Below are 20,941 nucleotides of genomic sequence, written 5' to 3'. Positions count from 1 at the left end.
TGATTTTGATAATTGAAACTGCGATCAGACTTCTGTATAATGTGTATATAAAATTGTTTTCAAAGTACTTTTTCTTTGTGTGAATAATTGTGAAATTCGATGATTTTTTTAGGCCCTTGTTATACGGACAGAAAAAACGCGACAGATAAAACGCCGACGCTGAACTAACAATTCAGTGCTGTTATACGAGCAGCAATAACGCCGCGTCGTCGATGCCAGGGAGCTGTTATACGAGCAGCAAACACGTCGCGGCAGGCTCCGAGGGAGCCAATATCCACTCCCGATCAGTGTCTCTTGTAGTCTGCTACAGCACAAAATATGGATGCAGTGCGAACAGGTTGTGTAGGTTTTCACCAGTTAATGGTAATTTACGTTGATGGTACAAAAAGGAAGAAGAGGCGTTGGAGCACACACCCTGTGTTAAGTAGCCGATTGACTACTGGGACATTCCACACTACATTCGCACTACACAGGCAGTACGAAGACAAGTTTTTTCAATACTACAGGATGTCTGTTTCTTCCTTTGATGAGCTGCTTGGCCTTGTGTGTGGGGAAATCCAAAAAAAGGAGACCAATATGAAGCAGAGTATTCAACCAGTAGAAAGATTGGTAATTACACCAAGGTAAGAGAATAAAATGTATTATGTGTGTTTTATTAAAAATTATTGAGGTTTATTAGTAAAATTTCAACCATTATGACAGATAATGGGAAATATCCTAAAATAATTTAATTTGAATAATCTCTCTCTGAGGTTCCTTAAAAAAAAAACGGAAACTTGTTTAATGTCTAGTAAAATTACATACATGACTTGTGACAGAAGGTTATCTGTTTAATTGTTTTGATTAATACTGTATTGTTCTCCAAAAGTATATGTTCTTCGTGTTTTCTCTATACAAACTAAGGGAACAAATTTCACTGTTAATTAATCATGTTCAGGCAATACGGAAAATTCTGAACATTTCAGTAATTTGCAATCGAAGATCAAGTGCAACAGGTGGCGGCAGACTGTCCATTAAGGGTACAAATGACATAAAAAAAGCCTTATTACCTGTCTTATCAGTACTTTTCTCTACGTTACTATCTGCCTTTTGTAAAGCAACACTCTCCTGCATTGAATTTGTTATATTTTGTGAGGCATTTATTAAAGTTTTTACTATACTGGTCTTGCCTACTACTCGATCTTGCCTGATTTTTCGCTTTGCAGTTGAGGGCTTGGGATTCACAGCATTTGTGTTATGGAGATTGGAATTAACCTCTGGGTCGTCGACAGCTTGTTGGTGTTCTATGTCATCATGTTAAAGGTTATCTACTGGCGGGATGTTGATCGAATTATTTTCGTTGCCCTTAACATGAGGCATCAAAATGGAAAGCTGCTCGTAAAACAAATATTTTTCCTTTTTGGTAGCTGGTACTCCTGTCTCGACTTTCTTCACACAGCGTAATTCTCTTACAAAGGCATTTCTTAACGTTTTCCATAGTTTCATTAGTTCTTTACCTTAAACAAACAACATAATGTACCACATTCCCATCAATGTCCAGTTCTAGTATTTATTTAAGTAAAAAGATTCTAGCTTTAGCATACTGAACTCACTCTCCTTTCTGGTGTTAATCTGAAATTTTCTTAGATTTTGAATACATATGTTTTTTACCTAGGAGTATGGTGGGGGAGAAGTGTACGCCCGGAGGAGTATGGTGGGGGGGGAAGCACGGATCTGCCGCATAAAAGCTGCCCATATAACAGTACTCGCGTCATTTCTATCGCGTTTTTTCTGCCAATTTTACCGGTCCGGTCGCGTTGTCGATGCTGACGCCGGGTGGCGAAAAATCTGTCGCGTTTTTTCTGTCCGTATAACATGGGCCATGTTATAAGTCGTCATTTTTTCAAAGTCGTCAAAACATCTGTTCTACAGATGAAATATCTCGACTATGTGTTCTTTTTATGAACTGCGCTACCTACCTATCTCATGCACGAGAAGGAGGTTACTAAGTCCATTTCCCAAGAATGGGGTAGACCCCCTATTGGTTTCCCAGAAAGGAGACTCATGCCAGTTGATAGAGCTGATGAATAACTATACAGGGTATGAATTTGAAAAAATCTGTAAAGTTATTTTTGAGAAAATCGTGAAAAACATGGTTTCTAGTAATTATCTGCCTTTTTTCTCGAGAATATTATGGAGCTCCTACAAATTCCCTAGGAAAAAACTCATGTCATTTGATAGGGCTTATGAATAGCTATCCATGGTTAAAATTTGAAGAAAATTGTTGAAGCCGTTTTTGAGAATACCGTGAAAAACATGGTTTTTTAGTCATTATCTGACATTTTTCTCAAGAATATTACGGAGCTCATGGAATTTTCCCAGAAATGAGATTCAAGCCAGTTGATAGTGCTTATGAATATCTATCCATGGTATGAATTTGAAGAAAATCGTTAGAGCCGTTTTCGAGAAAACGGTGAAAAACATGGATTTTTAGTAATTATCCGCAATTTTTCTCAAAAATATTACGGAGCTCCTGAAATTTTCCCAGAAATGAGACCCATGCCAGTTGATAGGACTTATAAATAGCTATCCATGGTATGAATTTGAAGGAAATCATTAGAGCCGTTTTTGAGAAAACCGTGAAAAGCATGGATTTTTAGTCATTATCCGCCATTTTTCTCAAGAATATTACAGAGCTCCTGAAATTTTCCCAGAAATGAGACTCATGTCAGTTGATAGGGCTTAAGAATAGCTATCCATGGTATAAATTTGAAGAAAATCTTCAGAGTCGTTTTCGAGAAAAACGTGAAAAACATGTTTTTTTAGTAATTATCCGCCATTTTTTCCGCCATCTTGAATTGGATTTTATTGAATTTCTTATTGTCGGATCCTCATGGTATGAGGACCTGAATTTTGAAATTTCAAGACAATCGGGTAATTAGGAATGGAGTTATCGTGTTCACAGACATACACACACACACACACACATACACACACACAGACCAACACCCAAAAATCATTTTTTTGGACTCAGGGGACCTTGAAACGTATAGAAAACATGAAATTGGGGTGCCTTAATTTTTTTTGGAAAGCAATACTTTCCTTACCTATGGTAATAGGGCAAGGAAAGTAAAAAGAGTATTAGTAATTATTTTCCATACCGGTAATAATTGTTATAATAGGCCTATTATGACTTGTTTCTCGTGTACATGTTTCTTATTTTACCATTTCATTATCTGTTGAAAATATAATGTAGAATATATCAACGGAAAGAGGTTGGCTATGAATTCCGAGTATGGCTACTGCAGGGTTCCTACCCTCCCCAAAATCAATTATGCACCCCCGTCCTGAATACCCCAAATTCCACCACTAGCCCCCATCCCATAAATAAAGACAACCTCACAAAAAATAGTTATTTGTATATCTAGAGTGAAAAGTACGACTTTTTCTCCCTGTAGGAAAAAGTCTGAAGCCCAAGGCGAAGCCGAGGGCAGCAATTTTCCTGAGGGAGAAAAAGTATTTTTCGCTCGTGATGTACACAACATTTTTCCTCCATCTAAATTTTTTTATAGAAACTGCAAATAAAATCATTCTAATAACTCACGTATTGGTGACAATGATTCCTAACAACATAACCTAAATCTAAAACCTAAAAACTGGTCATCTGATTGGCACTGCCGATTGCGCTATCTATTGGCAAAAGTTGTAACAATTATATCAGCTGAGCAGCTACCAAAAATGGCTGACTCCAGATCACGCGGTTCAGATTTGAATTGCAGATCATAAATATTTGTTGGCTGGTATTTTGAATAGAATAAAATATTTTAAAAATTGTATAAATTTTTATTGTCTACTAATATTAAGAATATAATAATTATCATACAAACATATATTTCATGAGTTAATCAAATTTCTGGTTGTTGTATTGAATTCAGTCGACTCAATGACAGATACCTCTATTATGCTTTCTCATCTGAGCTTAGACCTTCTAACCTATTACAATGTAAGTTTTAAAATAGAGATGCTCCCCATGTTATTTAAATGGAGTCACTTTTACTCCCTAGGGAGTTTTTCTGTTTTTTACTAACTGAGAGCGGAAAAGTGACACTTTAGTATTAGGTTACAGGGAGTAAAGTAAGTACTTTGGACAGTAGGTGGAGGAAAAAGTAGTTTTTCACACTGCCTACCAAATTCGGTCCGGTAGATTTTTAGTTCTGAAAGTGAGTGAGTGAGTCAGTCAGTCAGTGAGTGAGTGCCATTCTGCTCTTATATACATATATACTGTATATAGATACATAGACACATAGACAGTGATAACAGTCTCCCAAATCGATAAGATTCACATCATGAACAAGATTTTGAACCGAGCCTCAATGAGAATTGACGCTCAGATAAGTTCAGATCCAACTTAAGCAACAGGAAAGCACAAATAAAACAAGTCCTGGCAGAATATAGGTGGGCATTTTGAAACAATATTTACCGTTACAATTGTAAGTGATGAGAATTATGCGAATAAGCCTGAGAAGTTAGCCTGTTATGAAAATGGATTTTGCTGTTTTGCTTTTCTGCGTTGTGTTGTGTCGACTCTGTCAGTGTGTGCATGGAAGTTATGATACTAAGAATAACAACAATTTTCCTGGAGTATCAGCTTAGTTCATGACCCTTGCTTTTCTGCGTTGTGTAGTGTTGACTCTGTAAGTGTGTGCATAGAAGCTATGATACTGAGAAAATCAACGATTTTCCTTGATTATCAGTCTGGTTCACGACCTTATAAGGCAAGGAATTTATAGCTGTCAAGGAAGAATAGCTGTCACTTGGTGAGAGAACGTATCTTAAATTGTAGTTGTAACGTTCCTTTCTATTTGTGGAAATTTTTCTGGAAAATAGTAACTCCCAATCACAGTTAAAGTTGGTTAGGTTTATCTAGTATGGACGATCACACAGCTGTCCACGGCAAGACGAGAAAAGCAAAGTGCATTCACTCAGCGTCTGTCCTCTGTCATAAGCAGTACAAAATGTAGTCTGATCAATATTTTGTGTTAATCATGGCTCCCAAGCCTGCTTTAGGCTTTTTTGTATTTGGCTCTGGAACCTTTTGTTCCAGTAGCATTTTTAGTTTTTTCCGCCTCAGTAGTTGCTTCAATTAAGAAGAGAGAGAGTATCAAATTGTCACCTCACAATGGAGATTTTCCTCCTATAACCGCTACTAAAGGTATGTCATAGATTTATAATATAATTAAGGGAATTATTATCAATGAAAGCTTCCATCGAAGTATTTATTGTAATGTACCATAATTAAAGTGTAATAATTGAGAATAGTCCTTTTGATTTGAATGGAAGATGGTAATGGTAATTCAAACTGATAAATGTTGGAAGAAAATGAACGATATATGTTTTGTGGAAATTTAGAATACCTATTAGTAGGAATTAAGATATTTTTTGATTTAAATTATTTTTGAAGAGAAAGCTATTAACCTAAATTTCAATTACTGTTGTAATCCAAATTGACTGATGTTTATAGTATATTATTATGAGTTCTATCAGAATTTTGTTTTATAGATTTTATTTGTTTGTTGATTCTAATGAAAAGCTTTCTTGATTTTCAAGGAAACACCTATCATGTAATTTATTCTTTTAAATTACACTATATATGTAATTTATGTAAGAGAACTGATTGAAAAAAGCTAACAACAATACTCGAAAGACCTTATTATGAAGTAATTCAATCAACTTGTGATTAATGTAGGCCTATTATGGAATACTATGTACTCACTTCTTTGTATAAAGGGCATGACCCTTATTACAAGTGAATTCTTTTCTATTAAATCAAGATATTGAAGTAGGTGATGTCTATTTGTGTTTTAAAGTAATAAGTATTGATTTGAGTTTTATATAACCTAAAGTAGGTTAATTTGTATTATCCTAGTTTATTTTTTATTCTAACAGCGGTCCAAGTACGGGAATATCAAAGTATGGGATCAACGTACGAATCCATCAGTTTACGGGTTCATGAACGTGTGTCTTTAAGCCGCTGAGACGCCTCTGAATCGATGGCCGTCCTAGAAGCTTGGGGTATGCTGTCTCCTGTCCATCTGGACGTGTAGAGCTCGATCACCGAGCCTAGATTCAAATTGAAGAAACAGCTTTGAGGTAACAACTTTTTTCCAAATTAAACGAACGTCCCAGGAACTCCGGATGTGAAAGAATGGGTTTTAATAATCATAGACTTTCAAAAAAGGGAGGGGTGTAAAACGTGCGGAATTGGACTTTTGTTAAATCGTAATTTTGAGATATTATTGGGAATGGATAGATTACTAATTTTATTAATTTTGGTTTGAGTAATAGATTTTCGGTTATATCATTACATTGAAATGTGAGGCCATATTTTCTCTGTAAGGATCCAGCTGGGAATTTCAGTTTTCTTTAAATTTATATTTTAATCTACTAAGCTACTAAAGTTAAATTAGTATATGAAATGTTTAAAGGTCCCTTATTGATAAATTAATGTTTTAAAATAATTCTGGTCTTAAAGTTGTAAAGGATCAAATGAAGTTTCAAGGACCCTAACCTTTTCTGAATTTGTTTTGATGACATATATTTTTTGAATAGTTTTCCAAGGTAGAGTTCCGTGATGTGATTTTTAGGAATATTCTTTGCTGCTTTCATAATAATTATAAAGATAAAGAATGGATATGATTAACATTTGATAGCATTTTGATAGTGTTTTAAAAGTTTCCAAGTGTGTTCTAAATTCAATGTTCTAAGAATTTTATGTTGATCTTTTCTTAACATATATATAGTTATTTTTGATCAACTTCTGAGACATATCTATGATAATTTTCAATTCTTCTTTTGAAATTAGAGTCCTTTAAGCTTCTTATGATTCAATCTGGAACGTTTTCAATGTAGAGCATACAGAGTAGGTTATTACCGAATTATCTATATCAGAGATAACTTTCTAAATTTAGTAATTTCATTTTCGGTTTTCATGATGTAACTTCTTTGTTTTATTAATTGTTGAATTTAACTGTAAGAGGTGACAATATAGTTGATATCTTCTCTCTATTTCATTGTCTCTCTTGTCATTTCTGGATTCCCGTTCTCTAGCACTAGGTATGTTTATCAAGTATCCCTTTTATCAAGTTATATTGTGTGCGCTTCTAAATTCTAAATTCCAAATTAACTTTCTAAATTCATAGCACGGCACAATTTGAGCAAGTTCTCTCCAAGAAGTCTACGTTAGTCGAATGTTTCCTGTTCCCACGTACTGATTAAATGTCTGAATTATTCTTACTATCTATATCAACTATCAAACATCCCTTCTTGTCACATAAAGTGTAGGAAATATAGGCCTACAGGAGTCAGTTTCCGGCGGATTACCAGTTACTGTTACCAGTTACCTATAATATTAATAGTTACCTATAATCATAGAATAAAAAATTTTGATTGTTTATCACAGTAAGGATTGAATATAATTTAAAAATCTACGTTGTGAAAATAATCAAGGACTGACAATTTTTTGAAGTGAACAACTAAAGGACTCAACCTATTTCGGACTATGTGTAACCTTACCTAAATTTGGGAGAGGAATAGCACAAGGTTACCTTATTTTTTCTCTCCCTATCATTTTTGATAATGTACTTATTGTATCAATCAATATAGATTGTTTATTCGATGCCAAAGTGTTACCTGCGCTGAGCTTATTGTGCAAACAGAAATATTGAAATAGCTGGTATAAGAATACTATCCCGGAAACGCTTCGTGATTAAGAGTGAAAGATCTCGTCCAAATTCTATTTTATTTGAACTAAATACCATCTCGAATCTTGGGACGGTGAATGAAGAGTTATTCAGCCTAGTACCTAGACAAAGTGGAGAACGTTTCAAAAAAGAATAGATCACAAGATAACTGGAACATTCAATATTGATATATATTTTTTCTAATACATAGTGATGTATTGTTTTTGTGAATTATTTTGAGACAAATAAATATGATTTGATTTGGAATCTTCGATACTAAGCTACTAACACACTTGGGCAGAAGCACGGAGTAGAGAACACACTGGTTTTCTTCTTCCGTGGCAGAAGATAATCTAATCTACTGTACATGGCACCATCGAATCTATCTATATTTAAACAAACACAGATTTAGGTTTTAGCGTGAATGTACGGTATGTCAAATTCATGATCAGATTATCAGCCTATCCAGGTTATGGTTCCTGGTTCCTAGAGCATTCAACATCTATAATGAAAGATGAGGATATTAGTATGTAATAATATATTAGATTACACTTTGACGTGTCATATACTGCGAGAGAGTTGCTCTCTTGATGTAGTTTCATATGACGAACAAGTAAAGTGAAGTAATGTAATGGATGAGGCCTCAAGTGTTTTTTATTAGTATAGAAACCCGCAACAGTAATACTGTTGGCCTGAAAAAAGAAAGAATTGGCGTATACACGTACGGGATAGGAAATTCATAAATGGCGCATCATCACGTCTGAACTACTGGAATACTGGAATGATTATCTTGAAATTCCGCTTATAGATTCTCTACCGAGAATAGTTGAAGACCCATTTTTTGTTTTTCAAGATTTCAGTAGGTAATTTTTCAGTCTGTAAAGTTTTTAATTAGAGCCTTGCGGAGCACGGGTTACATGCAAGTTTGAAATGATGTTGTCATGTTGGTGATGTTGTCTTTCTTGTTGGTGATGTTGTCTTCCTTGTTGGTGTTGTTGTTTTGTTGGTGATGTTGTCATGTTGGTGATGTTGTGTTCCTTGTTGGTGATGTTGTCTTGTTGGTGATGTTGTCATGTTGGTGATGTTGTCTGTCTTGTTGGTGATGTTGTCTTCCTTGTTGGTTATGTTGTCTTGTTGGTGATGTTGTCATGTTGGTGATGTTGTCTGTCTTGTTGGTGATGTGGTCTTGTTGGTGGTGTTGTGTTACTTGTTGGTGATGTTGTCTTTCTTGTTGGTGATGTTGTGTTCCTTGTTGGTGATGTTGTCTTCTTTGATGATGATGTTGTCTTGTCGGTGATGTTGTCTTGTTGGTGATGTTGTCTGTCATTTTGGTGAGGTTGTCTTGTTGGTGATGTTGTGTTTCTTGTTGGTGATGTTGTCTTGCTGGTGATGTTGTCTTGTTGGTGATGTTGTAATGTTGGTGATGTTGTCTGTCTTGTTGGTGGTGTTGTGTTACTTGTTGGTGATGTTGTCTTTCTTGTTGGTGATGTTGTGTTCCTTGTTGGTGATGTTGTCTTCTTTGATGATGATGTTGTCTTGTCGGTGATGTTGTCTGTCATTTTGGTGAGGTTGTCTTGTTGGTGATGTTGTGTTTCTTGTTGGTGATGTTGTCTTTCTTGTTGGTGATGTTGTGTTCCTTGTTGGTGATGTTGTCTTCTTTGTTGGTGATGTTGTCTTCCTTGTTGGTGATTTTGTGTTCCTTGTTGGTGATGTTGTCTTCTTCGTTGGTGATGTTGTCTTTCTTGTTGGTGATGTTGTCTTGTTGGTGATGTTGTCATGTTGGTGATGTTGTGTTTCTTGTTGGACACACGAAGTCTGCTATAATCTTCATAGTGAATCATTTAATAGAATCAACAGTTGCCAACAGTTTGCAATTGAATAATCTTATTTTCTCGAATTTCGAGCTTATTTTCAACTTTAGGTGAAAATGTTACGAAAGATTAATTGTAGAGATTTTCATGCTCAATCTTTTCCACTTGAAATTTTTTGTTGAAATTGTATATGAAACCTGATAATTGGGAATCTGAAATCAAACTTTGCATAGATGGGGCGAAGCTCCTGTAACTTTTACAGATATGGGACTCATGACAGTTAATAGAACTTAACAATGACTTTTTCAGGTATGAATTTGATCAAAATCGCTGGAGCCGTTTCGAGACCCTGTTTTTGACAACATTTTCGCTGCCATCTTGAATCGCATTTGATTGAAATTATTCGTGTCGAATCCTTATAGTGTAAGGACCTCAAGTTCCAAATTTCGAGTCATTCCTTTGATTGGGAGATGAGATATCGTGTACACAGACGCACATACACTCATACACACACACACACACACACACACACACACACACACACATACAGACCAATACCCAAAAACCACTTTTTTGGACTCAGGGGATCTTGAAACGTATATAAATTTAGAAATTGGGGTACCTCAATTCCTTTTGGAAAGCAATACTTTCCTCACCTATGGTAATAGGGCAAGGAAAGTAACAAAAGAAGAAATTATAATAACATTTATACAGGAATGTTCAATTTACTCTATCAGTAAATTAAGATCAATTCCCAAAGGGAAGGCATAAATTTCCCTCACAAAGGGCCAGTTGCACAAAAGCCGGTTAGATTTTAATCCTGATTAACTTCACGTGAACCAAATCAGAGAAGACCATTTCAAAAAGATGGATCTACTGAAATTAGATCTGTTTTTCCAAGGATGATAATGGAAATAATTCTGTCTCTCTCCCACACAGGCACACGCATCTTCTGTTATCGAGAGACGACGAAATTATCATATGCTTCCCAAGGATGAATTATCCTTTTAATGCCCTTCAGCAAGTTTTCCAAGGGATGAGACCTAGTTCAATCCAATCTTTATATTATAAACCTTATATGTTCTGAATTTCGTGAGAATCGTTAGAGCAGCTTTTGAGATCCGGTGAAATACAAACATAAAAAGATGTAAACATTCAAACATCTAAACATAAAAACAGAAGTTGCTCGTTTAATAGTAGGCTATAGGATAACATGGACTTTTCTTAAAACTTAGAGAAGCCCGTATAATACACCACAGCCTGATCTATAGCTCAAATAGACCTATCAGTACTATACAACCAATTTATACCCAATTTTCAATAATCCTTCAGAAAGAAGTTATTTTCCATACGATTTAAACAAGCTAAGTGTTGTTGTCCAAAGAAAGTTATTCCCAACATTATTCTGTTGAGAGCTTGGTTTTTAACTTATCAAGTGTTAAGAGTTCAAAGATGAAACATAGGTCCTAATAAATAACTTGATTGGTGTTATAAATGATGAAAAAACGAATATCGTTCAAATACCAAAATTATTATATTGCCTGAGTTCTTGCCTGAGCATGTCCATCCGATAACATGATAATGCGAAACTCTATTATTATTGGTATTGAAAGCAATTCGTAATTTATATACAGCATTGACAGGAAAACAAACATGATTTGATAGGTTGATAATTACAAGAAAGCTCACCTGATACCGTACTTGACATTGTGATCATCAGCCATAAACTAGCAAGATAGACCCAGCAGCAAGTTTCAACCATAGCTCAATCAGCCTGTTATTCTCTGAAAAAATAAAAATAACTGTTTCTAGACCTGCTAAGAGTTTATTTGTGAATACAGTAGGCTACCTGTATCATGCGTATTTCAATGATTCTTTTAAAAAATCAGTTCTGACAATCTATTTTTTGGATTTGGTTTTAAGGTGTTCAATCCTGACGAGTGAGTCAGGAGTCAGGTGTTATAACGTGAAGCTTTGTATGCAACCTAAAGAATGCTATATCATGCAAAACCTATAAAGAAAAAAAAAGATTGTTTCTTTGTTGAATGATAGGAAGAGAAAAAATAAGGTAACCTTGTGCTATACCTCTCCTACTTCAATAAACTCTATTGAGAAAATAGAAGATGCACATGGATTACATTTTGATCTTGTTCAATGACTATCAAATATGTTCGTATTAATTTTGTTTATCTTTAGATTGAATAATAGACTCTTCTGTATAGTTAGCAATATTTGTTTTGAAGGTAGACTACATTACAGATGTTAAAATCTAAAAATTATTTTCAAATAAGGCCTAGGCAATTATGTTTGTCTTACCTGGTACAGTGATGAATAGGCTAATTATACTATTATCCGTTTCAACTTTCTTTTTTAAACGAAACTATCCATATTATGTCTTTGTGTTTGATTAGTCTCCTGTTAAGAGTAAACCTACCAAGTTATGACTAATTTTGTATTTACTGTGCTTTGTTACATCTTAACCTGACTGTTCAGTTAGTTGATAAAACATAACCTAATCTCCTTACAATTCCGCTAAACATAACCTAAAAAATGATCAGTAGAAGTTTTAAACCGTTATGTTGGTAGTGAGGTCACGTGAGGTAGTCATTGGTATATTTGCGTTTTCTCTTTCGTTAAGATCATTCTCACAAATATTATAGCAGCCACACCAATTTTTGCCACAAAAATAGACGCGCTACTACTGTTCGTAGTTTTTTTTATTCACCTATGATATATGTTGGATAATTTATGTACACATTGTATTTTGTGTTATTACAGAGACATTTCGTACTTGATTGAGAGTGCAGATGTTGTGTCAAGGACTCTGATCGGTAATGAAGGATATGATTGATCTACGCATTGGTGAGACGCAGCAGGTTAAAAAACGTCAGAAACAATGGTTAGTAAAATATCATTCTCAGGGGCGAGGCGTGACTTTTTGGCTCAGTCATCTCCAGGAACAATTTAGTTGAAAGTTTGAATAAAAGCTGCACTCCCCTCCCCTACTTAAAAGATAATGTCACATTTTGGATGATTATATTTATCGAGCATGATGACACCTAGTATAAGATAAGCTTTATATTTAAAATCCTAGAGTTAAAAAGTCTGGAACTTGGCTAAATCTCAAGATCGGAAACTGGCCCACAATAATTCAAATTAATTAAAAAAATTGAAATGTAATTCTCTATTGATTCATACAACAAGTACATCATCATCAAAAATGACAGGGAGAGAAAAAATAAGGTAACCTTGTGCTATTCCTCTCCCAAATCTAGATAAGGTTACACATAGTCTGAAAGGTTGTCTTGTAGTTGTTCTCTTCACTAATATTCCAGTTCCTAATTATTTTCACAAAGTAGATTTTCAAATTTAGATGCTTCAAAACCAAACATAGAAGAAATAATAATAGTTATCAATAACAAATTTCAAACAAAATAATTAATAATAACACTGGCGCGGAACAGTGGAATCGCAGAAAATAGCGATGTCTTTGACCGTTTACTCCACGGTATATTGAAGAAGACGGTTCGTAGGAGTCACAAATAGGATGCGCAGTGGCAAACCGGTTCTCTGACGTCAGCGCCACCGAAACACTGAACCCCGGGTATGAATATGCACTATGCGTCTATGCCTGCAGTTGTGTTTTTGCACTATGCAAGTGTATTCAAACATAGTTGATATTTGCAACATGGAATAGAATTCGAAAAAAGTGTTGTTTGAAAGTGTAGTTTATCGTTTTGATAATGATGTGTGTAGTTCTAAGTTTTTGGATCTTCTCTCCGATTAACTCATGCAGATTTGTGTTTTAATCTTCGACTTTCTACACTTTTAAATACTTTGTCACTCAATGACTGTGTAGTGCGATATGCCATGTTGCGCGATATGGCTTGAGCTGGCTGTTCAAATCATTCGGACAAAGCCAAGTTGCTCAACATATCATTCCACAAATTTCCAAAACAGGATGACTTGTATAAACAATGGGTGCATTCTTGTAGAAGGAAGGATGATTTCAATGGGAAAACGGCAGTCATATGCTCCCAACATTTCGTATCAGATGATTTTGAGCGTGACTTGAATTCCGAATTACTAAAACTCACTAAGAAAAATATTAAAAAAAAACTGCGATTCCAACAGTCAAAATTCCAAGTTTATCAAGTTTTAAAATAAAAAAGACTGAATTTGAGCATAGCTGTCGATTAAAAGGCCAGGAGAATAGGAAAATTGTGCAGACATTGTTGGATGATTTTAACAATAATGCAGATAATGTAGATATTGTAAGTAATGTAGATATTGTAAGTTATGTAGATACTGTAAGTAATGTAGATATTGTAAATAATGAAGATAATGTAGACGCTAATGTTATTGACATTGCTAATTACAAAGCTTTGCTTATTGAGAATAAGAAGTTCAAGGAAATTAATGTAATGCTGGAGGATGAAGTGAAAATAGCCAATAATTCAATTTTAATATTAGAAAACAAACAGAAGAGCTATGAACGCATTTTTTCAAATTGTCAGCAACAGATGATCTCGAAAGGAAAATGCACTAATTGGTCATCAGATGATGTGGCAAAGGCTGTGACTAAAAGATGTATTTCAAAAAAAGGTTTGGACTACATAAGAGAGATTCTAAAATATCCTCTTCCAAGTGAAACGATTTTATAGACGTTTATCTCAGTTCTCTACTCCACCTGGGTTTTTGGAAGTTAGTTTTTTTCTACTCAGGGGTCAAGCTAGCATTATAACAAATGAATTTGAGAAAGATGTGATTATGAGCTTCGATGAAATGAAGGTACGATCGGAAATTTGTTATGACAGCATAATGGATGTTTTTAGATGTCCTCATGTGAATGTACAAATGATAATAATACGGAGTGTAGCAGGAAAATGGAAACAACCGATTTTTTATCAGTTTGATCAAGCTATAACAGTCGATATATTTTTCCAAGCAATAAGACTTGTAGAGGAAAGTGGATTTAGGATTTGTTAGCGATATGGGTGGGTCTAATCGTAAGCTTGTATCTGACTTGGGAATATCACAAACAAAACCCTCAGTTGATAATCCCTGTTGTGATGACTGTGCTATTTAGGCTTTTTCGGATGTTCCTCATGTGCTTAAATTGATACATAACCATCTCTTGGACCAAGGGTTTGAACAGCCAGGTAGAATAATGGTGACCAAAGATATTTTATTTGACCTGATTAAACAACAGAACACTACAGACTTAAAATATGCGTATAAAATAACAGAGGGACATTTACTTTTAACAGGAAGTGAAAGACAGAATGTGAGGAAAGCAGCTGAACTTCTTTCCAGAACTGTTGCCAAGGCTAATTCATACATTTTACCTGGCAATGATCATGTTGTAGATTTTTTAACAACCGTGAATGATGGGTTTGATGTGTTGAACTCTAGAATTCCACATCACCCCACCCAACAACAAATTGAAAAGTGCTATGGTACCAGTTTGGAATTGCAAAATTCGGTTTTAAATAAGCTGCACGACCTGTGCTCTTCTGCTCGAGTAATAGGGAAAAAGAATTTGTTACCATTTCAAGTTGGATGCATGATTTCTATTCGGAGTACACAGGGATTGTTCAACGAAATGCAGCTTGAAGAGTACCAATATTTTTTAACATCTCGATGCAATCAGGACGTTTTAGAATCTTTTTTCTCTCAGATTAGAGGTATAGGCAGATTCTACGACCACCCTTTACCAACAACAGTGAGTCAAAGAATGAAATCTCCTCTATTTTCTGAAATTGCATCTGCAATATCAGAAACTGGAAATTGCACTTCCGAACCATGTGAGACTCTTAGTGTTGATGTACTGACAAAAGTAGATTGTGTCATACCGCCGCATTCTGAAGAAGATTCATGTATGGATGACATGGATGATAAGGAACTTGACTCGGTATTTGACAAATTAATGGAGGGACTAAGTGAGCAGAGCCAGGAAGAAGATATTGTAGAGAATTTGGACTTGCTGAAAGTGTTATCGGGCTACATAGCTTATCGTGTTTTTAAAAAAGGTATTTCTACAACATTCAATTATGGTGAACGATCCGGACAAAATGCTTCAAAAAATTGTGATTGGCTTTCTTTTCTATCTAGAGGTGGCCTAATTAATCCATCAGTTGAGTGGCTGAAAATAACAATTCAATTCGAAAAAGAATTTGAAAAGTTTCATGGAGAAAAACTTCAAAAATGTTCAAACGTAATGTCAACCCTCATCAACGTTATAAAAGAAAAAGTTGACAATATCGACGACTTTGCCATCGAATGTTTTGTGAGAACGCGCTCTTTTATAAGGATGAAAGAGTAAAATAAGAAGAACAAGGAAAGAGAAGCATCCAATCAAGCAGTGGATAACAGACGCAAGATGAGCAAAAAGATGAAGAAAATCGCATCCTAAAAATATTCCAAGGAGACAGGTAATTTCCATTTCAAGCAATTCACTTATAATGCACGAATTTTCAATTTTTTGCATGATTGTGATAATTTTTTCTTTGTAACTGGCAAATATTTCTTGTGATAGTCTGTGGCACTAGAATTTAAAAAAAAACATCTGAATTGATAGGTAGTAGGGAAATTCCATTGTATTCAATAACTTCGATGTATAATGTTTTTAACATTGTATCATAGATGTGCAATACACACAATATACACTTACAATATGTGGTTTTAATGATTATTGCAGTTATTTACGAGACTCCAATACACACACTGTATATTCTCATTCAGACATGTTAATACAGTATTCATTATATTTAACATTATTTAGCCCGAATATTAACTATAACAGCAGTAGCCTACAGTAGCCTACTAATATGTTTCGAATTATTCTATCAAATGTGCCGTATTTCCAGGTCCAATATACAAGAATTATTACTTGAAATATCCCAACTGACATTTTGATGATAGAGAGGCGAAAATTCAAATCTCAAAACGATTAGCAAATGATTTGTAATCTGTTTAGCAACAGCGTGCATACAAATACCGGCTTAAAGTAGTCAGTAGAGTAGGTAGCTTCGGTGGCTATGACGTCAGAGCTCCGAGCTACATGCGCGTGACCCTTACCGTCTTCTTCTAACTACCGTGGTTTACTCCACCATCATCTACGGTGAGAGGGAGAGTGACGATGCAGAAGAGTGGTGGTAACCAATGCTAAATAGCATTACTGGAATCGCATATTTTTCAGAAGCACATTGAACGGATGGAACTGATGATACAGTAGCCTACTTTAATCAAACTTGGCGCGCTTGAAAAAAAAAACGTTTCTCTTTTGGTTTCTTCACCTTTTTTTGTATTTATCTTGAATATTTTCAATTGAATAATATACACATTACATATATAAATTTCTGTCCAGTCATCGGTGAATCCAGAGATGACCGGGATGCATCGCCTCTGATCATTCTATTCTAGACCATGTCATGTTATTTTTCAATAACGGGTTGCCCTGCTTGGCTGCAGTCTATAGAGCATGAGTAAAAAATTATAAAACTCTTATTGTGATTCTCAGAATATATATAAGACCAATTTCTTACTGGCTTTGTGATTTCTTACCGGCCCGGGCAAGATATTTATCTCAGGCCACTGCAGTGTTTTGGATGGACACGTTAATTCGTCGGTCCCGGCTGCCTGAAAAGTAGTTGTTCGGTCATGTCAGAGGCCCTGAAATTGATCAGTTGCGACCTGAAAACTCTGACACCGGACCTGAGCCAGCCAGGTCACTCGATATTATTATTATTACCAATTTCTTACTGGCTCGCCCAGGAGCACCCGCAATTCTCTGCTCTTGGACAATTTATATAAATCTCTGGAACGTATTATTTCCAAAGATTTGATTATCAATGCTATTATATTGCTGTCTTAACCAACTTTTATGGTGAAGAATAAAGTCGGATGGTAATCTTATTAATATTTCAATACTGGTAACTAGATAAGTAAAAATGAGATTGGTCATGCATGGAAGTAGGGAAACAAATAAAGGATACACCATAAAATTCCAAACATGTATATTTCACAAAAAAAATCAACGAATAAATAAATATAGAAATATATAGAGCAACAAGCAAAAATAGTAAAAATAAGAACAAAATATATCATAAAGAAAGTATCACAGATTAGCTCCCTAGTTTTTTTAGCATGAAACATTACCATGTGCTTTTTAGAATCATTAATCATATGCATTCATTTTATGCAACTCAGATATCGACTTGTTGCTGCTTGTCAACAAAAATCCCAATATATCTTCTTTCCAAAAATAATAAAAATAATCAATTGATAATTATAAATCTCAAATATAGTAATCTGTATATATATCAGTATCTTTCTCAGGGCTTAAGGTTCGGCCTCTTGTGGAATTAGATAAATCAATTTATCTGGTGAACATGAGCTACATTTATATCTTTATAATTTGCTAATAAAATTAATGATTGAGTGAGCATATATATATATATATATATATAATATATATATATATATATATTATATATATATATATATTACAACATTAAATTTAAAACTCCTTTCATCTGTGCATCTTTAGACATATAAATCTGATAGAATTCTTAACTAATAAAATATGCTCTTTGTACCTTCTAAGACTTGCACAAGTTTTTATATTAATTTCGATATTTATAACCTTTCAACAAGCTAGCTTTTCATATTCTTATTTCACTTGAAGCACTGAGGGCGCCCTAAATTCATAATATTTTGATAATTTTCACTCACGTGCTGAAATTCCCAAGATGATGGTGGCGATCCGAATTTTCTATCGTCCTGGATTTTCTGGTGGTTGAAGTCATATTCTCCAAGGGGATAAATAAATATCTAAGTGACTTATGCTTTTATATAGCATCACTAAGTCTTATAAAAAATTAATTAATGAATTTAGTCTTTGAATATCTCAAACATACAATTTAACAGAAAGGACTTGTGCTCTATAAAAATTTGGTGGCGCTCCAAGGCAGGGTCTGGCAAGCAAGTGGGCCCTGATCCACCCCTATTTTCTACAATCATACTTCTGACTTACAAATTTGCATATATTTAAATATTCAGTTACTATGCCATTGAAAAGATCAAATAGTCCGTGCCAATCTGCTAAGTTATTACCTATATCTCAGGTATTACATTTTATAATTACTCGGATAACATCCAATACATAAACTGAGTAGTGAAAACTTATAAATTCTTATCATTTATATAAATATCTTTAGATAAATTTGAATCAACTCATTATTGCCACCCATCAACTACTGCAATTTGATTGGTTCATCCAAAATTCATAAATGTATCCATGCACCTACTGAATATCATACTTCCTCAATATTCCTATTCATTTTATGTGTTTTGTACATGCTCATAACAAATAATAAATTTTTTAAAACTTTTTAAGTTGTTTTTCCATTTACAAGTTGCCATGTGGTTACCAAATCCTCTAGTTGAATACTATTTGTTTATAACAAAAATTTGCCAAGGTGTCTGGCTGGATTTCAAATTACACGGCTTGATCGATTATTAGGTTGCCGACCAGTAGGTGTTATAACCTAACCTCAAAATTCCAATATTTTATATAATATAATAAATGGCAAATAAAAATTCTTTTCTATTTGGCTGTTCTGATTTTAGCCAGGATACCCGTTATTATCTAATCTTTCACTTGTTGCTATCGCACCCGGTGATAATAGAGCAGCTGTTTGCTTGAGACCTATAAAATCCTTTCAATTAGCGATTTTGCTTGCTTATCGAATTTAATTTATTACAACCAATAGAATAATAGTAGTTCAGGGGTCATAAAATACATTTGTATTTCAATAGAATGCCATAAACTATTGTAATAAAATACAGAAACTTCTCAATAAGAGAGTTCAACTTCTGAAATTTGAAATGAGGGTTTTTTGGTCTAGATTTTATTGTTTTTTCATTTTGTTCGTTATAGGGTCATTCTGTTTCAGATAATATAATCTAGTAGATAAAATAGGCCAGGAATGTTCAATATCATCAATGAAGTTGATTAAGATTTTTTGAATCTTGTTTACATAACTATAGTGAGGTCTACGTTATAATAGCCATATTCCATAAACATTAGTGTTGCTATCCTTGTCTATTATTCAAAAAAGCAGATGGCGTAATCCTTTTCTAGCTCTGCAACGTTGCCAGTTAGTTTTTTTAACAATTTATGATCGAAATACTTCATTTCAATAATAAAAATGTATTATTCAATAATTCAAAAATATATTTTCTTGACGAATAAAATATAATTGGTTTTATTAAACAATAGTAAACAGTTGATATTACATCAGATATCAGCTTTCCTCTATAGAAGGCAGTGACAAGTCAGAGAATCGGCAATGCTGCTCTAATATCTTTCTCAACTGTGGATCTATACAACTCTGACTGGCGGCTCTGGAAACTGTAAACTTGATGAATTAAAAACTTTATAAACTAAAAACTTGAAGTAGGTCTATAACCATCCTCTGTAAATTAAGAATATATATTCAAAATTTCAAGTTAATCAGTTCAGTACCTAGTTCAGACGTGATGATACGCCATTTGAGAATTTTCCATCTACATGTATAAGCCGATTCTTTCCTTTATTATATTAGAGTAATATAGTGGTCGACGAATAATTTCAATATGTGTTTAGCATTATTCTATGATGTTTTCTTTGTTAAAAGGGAGAAGGAGGAGGTCTTGTGTGAGGAATATGTGTATTCAAAAATAGTGAGGAATGAAGCTGATAAACATAGTTGGCCCATAGAGACCAAAGTTTTCATGAAAGTCAATAGCAACAACACTTTTCATACTTTGAAACAAATTGCTGAAGACAGGCAGACAGAAACATTTGGGAAGCCATTCTATGAACTTGTGCAAAGAAAAATATGGAAATGCTCCACAGTAAGCATCATTCACTCTTCTCTTAGACTCACTACCTTGTTGTATTAGTAATTCTGCCCAATATTAAAGTGATCCAATTATACAGGCTGTTCTGAAAAAAGGTCCCCATAAGTCAGGGCCTGATTCCTCGCTTCGAAAGAAGAAAAAACGTTCTAACTAACATAGGTCCGAAAATGTTCGGTTACCAAGTTATACAAGGTGGAAGATTTCGTCTGAATTTCAGTTCCCCTGCTGAAATGAAGCCCCACGGGTATTTGTTGGCTGTTAATTAAGATGTACAATTTAGCGTACTTTATGTAAAATGAACTGAAAAATTGAATAAAACCGTTACCAGACCTGTAGCTACAGTAATTTTCAAGATATGTGACGAAATACGCGAAACTTGGTCCTGAAAAACAAGTTCGTTTAAGGCTGTGCAAAGGCTGAAAGTAAACTTTCTACTCGTGATATTTTTCAAAGTTGTTTGATTTGTATATCATCAAGCTATCAAAATGGAGAAGTTTTCTCAGG

General features: G+C 34.4%; 1 protein-coding gene across 1 annotated transcript in view; it reads left to right on the top strand.

Annotated features, from left to right (window-relative positions):
- Window positions 1-20,340, top strand: part of LOC111053928 — a 239,205-nt gene extending 218,865 nt beyond the window's left edge. The window contains exons 7-8 of the mRNA XM_039435520.1: window positions 12,308-12,428; window positions 20,212-20,340. Of these exons, the coding sequence (XP_039291454.1) occupies window positions 12,308-12,380 (73 nt within the window). The 3' untranslated portion in view covers window positions 12,381-12,428; window positions 20,212-20,340. The remainder of the gene's footprint in view (window positions 1-12,307; window positions 12,429-20,211) is intronic.
- The last annotated feature ends 601 nt before the right edge of the window (window positions 20,341-20,941 follow it).

Source organism: Nilaparvata lugens, chromosome 9 (assembly GCF_014356525.2).
Source record: "Nilaparvata lugens isolate BPH chromosome 9, ASM1435652v1, whole genome shotgun sequence".
Taxonomy (NCBI): Eukaryota; Metazoa; Arthropoda; class Insecta; order Hemiptera; family Delphacidae; genus Nilaparvata; species Nilaparvata lugens.
This window is presented reverse-complemented; position numbering and strand designations above follow the sequence as displayed.